Source organism: Vicia villosa, linkage group LG4 (genome assembly GCF_029867415.1).
Source record: "Vicia villosa cultivar HV-30 ecotype Madison, WI linkage group LG4, Vvil1.0, whole genome shotgun sequence".
In the NCBI taxonomy this organism is placed as follows: domain Eukaryota; kingdom Viridiplantae; phylum Streptophyta; class Magnoliopsida; order Fabales; family Fabaceae; genus Vicia; species Vicia villosa.
In genome coordinates, this window is record NC_081183.1 from 183778832 (window position 1) to 183786916 (window position 8085).

An 8085-nucleotide genomic window follows, 5' to 3' on the forward strand; every position below is an offset into this window, starting at 1 on the left:
GTAACAAAGTGACTACAACCAACTATATATACAACCTATCTAACCAACCAACAAACTAAAAACTAAAAACTAAAAACAAAAAGTCCTAACTAACTGTAACAGAATTTCAAAACTAGAGTTTCCTAAAATGGCAAGTTAGTTGATTGCTTGAATAATAAGTAAAATGCATCTCTCAATGTTATCTAACACCCTTCCTCAAGCTGAAGCTTCATGCTTATTGACAATTTTCAACCTCACCAACCTAGCCTCTATTTTGTTGTTCGTCTATCTCTAAATTCTTTAAAAGATGATTATTGAACACACACCTCAGACCTTAATGGAGGACGAAGAAACACAATTTTTCTCATTACATTATACTTTTTACAAAATCTTCAAATTTTGTTTCTAGCATAAAAAATAGTAATTAAAATTAATTATTCAACTTATACTTTAAAAATAAAAAATCTAAATATTAATTTTCAAAACAATGTATTATTTTAATAAAAATAAATGTTTTAAAAAATTAATAAATACAATGATAACATAACAATTATGAATATCAACACCTACATCCTGCTCTTATTTTTAAAACTCAAAATTATTTTTGCACCCACTTCTTCTCTACCCCCAATCAAATTGATTTTTTTCTGTTAAATTTGAGGCATATTCATCATCCTAATATATAACTCCTTTGATAAGTATTAAGTAACATACAAAAGAAATGATGTCAAGTAGAAGTTTTGTTTCCTAATTTAATAGTCAAACTTAGGAAACATCATCCGTTTGTACTTATCAGTTATCACAAATGCTTTCATTTCAACAGCTGTCTTGAATTTGTTTTACCCCCTCACCAAATATCTTGAGACAATTGCATCCATTTTCAACAAGAAGCAACATTTTTTTACCATGTAGTTTTTTTCTACCATTCATTAATTATTCATAGAGATCCATACAATTACAAAATAATAATTTAATTCAATATACCTCATGGTCAAGCTCATCCTTTTCTTTGCAAAAAAAATCCATTTTTTCTTCATTTCCAAAACTCAAATCACTTAAAAATGTTTCAAACCCTTCAAGGGGCAATAGATTCACATCATGGGCTATAGAAAATCATAAAAAAAATATATTTTTTTTTGGAAAGTTTTAGTCTTGATTTGGTCTTGAGTCTTGAATAACAGTAACACAATGCAGGAGGAAGAGAATCAAGAAGATTCAGTTTCTGAATCTCAGGAACAAAATGAAGAGAAAAAGTCAAAGGGTTATTGGATTTGGAACTGTTTTTACATTCCAATTCATTGGTTCAAAATGCTTTCAAGGGAAATGCATTGGAGTTTTGTGTTAGGAGTTGTTGTTGTTTATGGAATAAGTCAAGGTGTTGGTGGAGCTCTTGCTGGTGTTGGAACAAAGTATTATATGAAAGATGTTCAGAAAGTTCAACCTTCTGAAGCACAGGTTTATGCTGGAATTACCTCTATTCCTTGGATTGTTAAACCCTTATGGGGTCTTCTTACTGATGTTGTGCCTATATTGGGATACCGGAGAAGGCCTTATTTCATTTTTGCTGGTATGTTTTATGTGATGTTCTTGATTTTTTCTTCTGATTTTGTTCAAATTTGTTGGATAGATTTAGGTAAGATTTAGCTAACTAGCTTAATTTATGTTTTAGGTTGGAATTTTGATTATTTGTTAGATGAAACATTGTAGGTTTTTATGTATCTTTGTGTATCCTTGTTGATTTTGTTCATCAAATTGAATTGAACTTTGATGGATGCTGAAGTTTTAGTTAGGTGACTTGTGTAAGAACAGTTTGATGGGTTTGAGCGCATTGGATTTGACCTAACTCAACCCTAAATTATTCGGTTGTTAGGTGAGGGATGCCTACGTCTCGTGACCACTTTTTTTGGGTCGTTTCTCATTAGATGTGAGAATGAAATGGGAGATTGGTCTCTTAGTCAATGGGGCTTTGACTGTTTGGTTGGTAGTAACTAACTTCAAAGGTTTTGAACCTTTTGATATTTTCTAGACTGCAGTTTGGGTCAAATTTGTCTGTGATTCTTTATAATACGAAGGACTGAGGCACGACTGTGATTTTTAACCTTGATCAATTCAGTGTAGTCAAAATTGAGTGCTGGATCGTAAGATCTTACGTGATAAGGATGCCTGAGAAAGACCGTTTTGCACTTTTATAGGTTTCTTATTCAGGATTAATATTGTCTTTTATCACAGATCAATAATATCTGCAAGGGGTGACGAAGAGAGTTTTAGACCGGTTCGCTAATATAGTGGTCTGAAATTTGATTCCTTTTTTATGATTGCAGGTTTATTAGGAGCGACCGCGATGCTTTTGTTGTCATTTCATGAAAACCTACATCTTGTGCTGGCTCTTTTAGCATTAACAGCAGGGAGTGCTGGGGTGGCAATAGCCGACGTGACCATTGATGCTTGTGTTGCACAGAACAGTATCTCTCATCCTTCCCTTGCTGCAGACATGCAAAGTTTATGCGCCTTTAGTTCTTCTGTTGGAGCATTATTAGGATTCTCAGTTAGTGGCATCTTTGTTCACCTTATAGGCCCTATGGTTAGTTACCCTCTTAATTATTTTTCTAAGTTTTTCATCGTCTTAAATGTACTTCATTACATTCTTTTTTCGCAATCTGAAAGATTTTTCTCATAGGGGGTATTTGGTTTGTTGACTATTCCGGCGGGACTTGTAATTTTGGTTGGATTTCTGCTTGACGAGCCTCGTATGCAAAATTTCTCTTACAGACAGGTATATTTAAGTTACCAAAATCACGATCTAACTCGTAAGATTGTCCGATTGTACCATTTACGTGTTGAATCGCATCCCATATTGTGAAATTGCGCAAGTTTTGCGATCTTACAATATATGATTTTTCCATTCTCTAGGTGAACCAAAATTTTGTGGATGCTAGCAAGGCAATGTGGACGACATTGAAGAGCGAAAATGTATGGAGGCCTTGTTTATACATGTATCTATCCCTTGCGCTGAGTTTGAATATCCTCGAAGGAATGTTTTATTGGTATACAGACTCAAAGGATGGACCGTCTTTCTCTCAGGTATATATGATTAGGCATATTTATCAGTATCGAGATTTTTCATAATTTTGTTCAATAGAAGATAATAGCATAGAAAACCAGTAACCTTTGTCTTGCATTTTCTCTAACACAGGAGAGTGTAGGTTTCATATTTTCAATCAGTTCAGTGGGTTCCCTTTTAGGCGCAATACTATACCAATACGCGCTAAAGGATTACGCATTCAGAGACTTGCTCTTTTGGACTCAGTTACTCTATGGTCTATCAGGGATGTTTGATCTGATTATTGTCTTGAGATTGAACCTAAAATTCGGTATTCCAGATTACGTCTTTGTTGTTTTCGTCGAAAGCATAGGACAAATGACTATTCGACTAAAATGGATGCCTATGCTTGTACTAAGCTCCAAGCTTTGTCCTTCTGGCATCGAAGGAACATTCTTTGCTCTATTAATGTCAATCGATAATGTTGGACTTCTCTCGTCGTCATGGGCCGGCGGATTTGTACTTCACGTGCTAAATATCACAAGAACAAAATTTGATAATATTTGGTTGGCGATTTTGATTCGGAATATTTTAAGAATCACTCCACTTTGTATGCTGTTTTTGGTGCCTAGAGTTGATCCTAACTCTTTTGTTCTTCTTCCAAAAGAAAGTGTGGATTCAAAGGTGGATATGGATGCTTCAGAAACCAAAAATGTTGAATTGATTTCCCTTGTACACAGTGTTGATGATAATATGTAACACCATAAAAAGATACATTCTTTTCTATTCTCAATTTCATATACATGTTTATTTCCATTTTTTTTGTCAAGTGAAATAGAAAAAAGCGCATAAACTAGCTCCATGTAATATCAGAAGATTTGAATAACAGTTAATAAACAATTTTATTACAGAAAGAAAACAATTATACATAGAAATAGAATGAACTCAATTACACATAAAAAGATCATAACTTCCATCCACGAAAAAAAAACTCAACTCGTTAACTCGAAGAATCATCTGACTTCAACTTGTTAACTCACATAATCAACTTACTAATGACTAACTGACTAGTCATCTGACTTCAACTCGTAAACTCGCAGAATCATCGGACTAACGTCCAACGGAAACAAGGCTGTTAGTCATACTTGGTGACAACGAGGGAGCATTGGACAGCGGCCTAAAGCCTACAATAGGAGGAGCACGATCATGCATATCAAGTGGAAGTTCAGGTAATGCCATTTCATTTTGAAGAACCTTAATCACTTCATAAGCCTTAGGTCTTTCTTTATCATTTGAATGAGTACACCATAACCCTACAATAAGCAAACTCTTCATTTCACTAACATCAAATTCCTTATTCAATCTCTCATCAGCAGCACTCATAAGATTCCCTGCAACATAAAGTCCCCAAACCCAATTCATCAAAGGCACATGAAACTCACCATCTTGAAAAATCCTTCTCCCAGTTGCTAACTCCAAAGCAACAATTCCAAAACTATACATGTCAGATTCTTTACTAGCCCTTCCTCCATTGATATATTCAGGTGCTAGATAACCATATGTTCCAACCACACCTGTTCTTTGTGTTCTCAACATAGGATCAACGAGTTTCGCCATCCCGAAATCGCCGAGCTTCGTGCTGAAATCAGTGTCCAACAACACATTAGCTGATTTGATATCTCTATGAAGAACACATTGCTCGGCGTCGTCGTGAAGATAACGAAGCGCATTCACAACACCTAATGCAACTCTGTACCTTACTTCCCAAGCCAAACTTTTCTTGTCACCAAATAAATGTGTGTCAAGGCTTCCATTAGGCATGTATTCAAAAACTAAGAGAAACTCACCTTGTTCATGACACCAACCTATGAATTGAACCAAGTTTCTATGTATCAAACGGCTTATAATCCTAACCTCATTGATGAAAACTCTTTCTGAATTCTCAAAATCGGCGAAAATCCTCTTCACAGCAACAACTCTTCCTAAATAACTCAAAGCACCTTTGTAAACTTGTCCATACCCTCCTCTTCCAAGCATCCTATCATCAGCAAAACCATTCGTAGCTGCAACTAGTTCGCTATATTCAAATCTTCTCGGTATTGTGGCTTTATCCAAATCAAATTTCGCCGGAACAGGTATTCCATATTCATCAAGCCCATCATTAACATTCTTCCTTTTCCTCTTCACAATCAACCAACCAACAACACTAGCTATCAAAAACACCAAAACAACCGGAACAACAATCACAACCGTTTTCAACGACCCTTTTCCTCCATTCCTCTCCAACTGAACATCCACCGACGAATCCGACTTCAAATTCGAACTAAACTCCCAAGAATGAATAACATTACTTTCCCTCAAAAGACCTGTCGAAGCCGAAAATCCAATATTCACATACTCAGGCAGTTTCTGCATAAGATCAATCTGATAAGACAGTGAAGAATTTCCATTTCCATTTCCAACACCTTTAACAATCCTTCCATGAAAGGACCAAAACACTTCCAACATCTTCTTATCAGAATTATAATCAATCAAAACATAACAAATCTTACCAAGATTATTATCAATATCAAATTTCCCAACAGCAACAGAAGTCAAAGAATTATCATCAATACCAACATGTGTCATCGGTGGATCAGTAGCTCCAACATGAGTATCAAACTCAACAGCAACAACATAATTCATAAGAGCATTACTATTAGTAGTATCATTAAAAAGACCAAAAACACTACCAGCTGAATTTGGTGGAATCTGATAACCCAATGGAGCAATATAAAACACAAAACCATCAGCATAGGATTTATTATTCACTTTATCAATGGTGAAAGTGAAACTTGTAGTGAAATGAGTGAGAGTTTTAGTGTTTTTGTCCCATAAATGTAAAGGCTGTGAATAGATTGCTCTTCCTACACGGGAAATGTCACTTACTTTGTTGAGATTGATTGAACCGTTGCTTGATTGTCCATCACCTTGGTATGAGATGTTGTTTGAAACTGTTGGGTCGTCGAAGTTTGTTATGTTGAAGAAAAGTGAGTTTGTTTCTGGAAGTGTGAAGAAGAGTAGTGAAAGAATAAGAATAATGTATTTGCAGAGATTAATGATGTTTGAAGAAGAACAAGATGACGGAGAGTTAAACATGGTTGTCTGGTTTTTTTGTTTCTGACAACAACTGAAGAAACATAGAATGGCTGCTATGGTTTTTTGCAATGTGTATAATTGAAGATATTGTGTAGGAAAAAAATATAGACTAAAATGTGGTGCGGAAGAGGTTCTTGACTCGACGACGACTTCATAGGTTCTTGACTCGACGACCACTTCATTTTGTTTGGATTTTTGTGCTGAATATTTTGGAAAAGTTTCTTAACGGGATGGTCACTACACATTAATTAAGATTACCACTTGGAAAGAGTAGAAGTGTCTGCAATGAAGAGCTTTCCATCACTCAATGATAATGTAAAATCTTAGTAGAATATAGTGTGTCAGTGTGTGAATAATAAACAAACTTAAATATTTACATACACTTTATTCATGCGACCAACATGATGTCATATTCATATTCTTTTTTTCAAATTTTGTAATAGTTTTCTAACATAAAATCTAACAATTTTTAGATTTGATTTAAATTTTATTTGTAATTAAACATTGTTTGCAATTTTTGATAGAAACATTGTAAAAACTATCTACTTTTATGCGAAGAAAATTGTGCGGATCAAATTTAAAGGAAGAGGCAAGTGTGGATCAACGGTCATATTTCATCTTTGAAACACAACCAAACTCAAGTACACAACCATTCTCTACATTTTCAAGTCACACGTTAAGAGAAAAACAACAAAACATTTCAATGAAGAAATTGCATTTAATGCTCATGTTTCCCATTACGTTATGGAAAATCCAAAGCAATGCATGTCAATCGACTCATGAACAACTATTCCTGAAATCCAGTCACGACTGCTAAAAAACTCTCCAGAGAGTGTCCAAAGAGTCTTAGGGGCAATTGTTCTTTGTCGGCCAAAGGTCTAATAAGACAAGGCTCGCTTATTCCGCCTACTACATTGAGCCTAATATATAAATACCTTACAAAGGACTTTCAAGTACACAATCTCTAATTTTCACTCTCACCACAATTATCCTAAATTGACTTGGACGTTTGAGTGCTAATCATGCAGATACCCCATTTGACCCACTGTATCGGAGAATAGCAAAGTTGGTTTCCGTTGTAGTTTTCACAACACACGTGCATGCATGCGCGTACGGGCACATGCGGACATGCACGTGCACACGTGTGCGTGCGCTCTCACACACACATGTACCCTGTCGACCTCGATTTTTGCCATACCTCTCGCGGAGAGATACGCGAACTGACTCTTTTTTGTTTCTGCTTTTGTGTTTTTGAAAATCAGAGAGTCGCCACCGACCTTTTATTTTATCCAATTAAGGAAAGGTTTATAAAAGAAACAGAAAAAAGACCTTTAAGAAATTCTGGGTAAGGAGGTAGGTTATACAAAGGGAAGGTGTTAGCACCCTTTGTATCCATGGTTATCCATGGGCTCTTTAATTTGCTTAGCTCACTTGTTTTCAATCACTTTTCTATTGCCTTGAAATGCTCGTATGTGGTTTCAAATACCTTTGTAAATTGACTTTGTAATGATCCTTGTGCGGATGTATACAAAGTGTTTTTATCTTTCAAAAGATGTTTTTGAAAAAAGAACGTTAACTTAGTAATGATCCTTGTTTGGATATATTCAAAGTATTGTCTTCTTTGAAAGTTTTATTTTGAAAAAACAATGATATATGAGAGATTTGTTTGTTTTGATTTGAGCAAGCAAATTAGGAGGTCTACCCTAAGTTATAAGGTCTTTATCCTATTTCCTTTAGAAAACTATCCTTTCACCGGATGAAAACGAAAGTTCGATTTTGCATTTGAAACAGTAGAGTTTGATTTTGATTTTGAAAAAGAGTAAAGGAGGGATTATCCTAAGAGGTGCAAGTGTGATTGTGTTTTGATTCAGATATTTTATCTTTGAAGTTAGTGATCTAACGATTCAATTTTTATCTTTGGCATACAC

The 8085-nt window shown here is 35.1% G+C and overlaps 2 protein-coding genes across 3 annotated transcripts; one reads left to right on the forward strand and one right to left on the reverse strand.

The window, feature by feature from the left end:
* Positions 1–744: 744 nt before the first annotated feature.
* LOC131596313 (probable folate-biopterin transporter 2) lies at positions 745–3835 on the forward strand. 2 transcript variants are annotated; one of them, XM_058868936.1, is made up of 5 exons: positions 745–1546; positions 2301–2560; positions 2657–2752; positions 2890–3060; positions 3173–3835. In XM_058868936.1, the coding sequence occupies exons 1-5, from the start codon at positions 1168–1170 to the stop codon at positions 3776–3778; spliced, it is 1512 nt and encodes a 503-aa protein (XP_058724919.1). In that variant the 5' UTR covers positions 745–1167; the 3' UTR covers positions 3779–3835. The 2 variants fall into 2 exon arrangements, with proteins under 2 accessions (XP_058724919.1, XP_058724920.1); XM_058868937.1 differs by lacking the exon at positions 745–1546 and adding an exon at positions 1583–2171.
* Positions 3836–3932: 97 nt separating this feature from the next.
* On the reverse strand, positions 3933–6373 carry LOC131596312 (L-type lectin-domain containing receptor kinase IX.1-like). Its single transcript, XM_058868935.1, has one exon. The coding sequence runs from the start codon at positions 6155–6157 to the stop codon at positions 4130–4132; it is 2028 nt and encodes a 675-aa protein (XP_058724918.1). The 5' UTR covers positions 6158–6373; the 3' UTR covers positions 3933–4129.
* Between the last annotated feature and the right edge of the window lie 1712 nt (positions 6374–8085).

Bases quoted from the DNA above. Each gene is read 5' to 3' on its own strand.
- LOC131596313 (XM_058868936.1), top strand. From the start codon at position 1,168: ATGCAGGAGGAAGAGAATCAAGAAGATTCAGTTTCTGAATCTCAGGAA. The intron at 2,561-2,656 runs GTTAGTTACCCT...TTTTTCTCATAG, and splicing joins TTCACCTTATAGGCCCTATG to GGGGTATTTGGTTTGTTGAC. The intron at 2,753-2,889 runs GTATATTTAAGT...TCCATTCTCTAG, and splicing joins AAAATTTCTCTTACAGACAG to GTGAACCAAAATTTTGTGGA.
- LOC131596312 (XM_058868935.1), bottom strand. From the start codon at position 6,157: ATGTTTAACTCTCCGTCATCTTGTTCTTCTTCAAACATCATTAATCTC.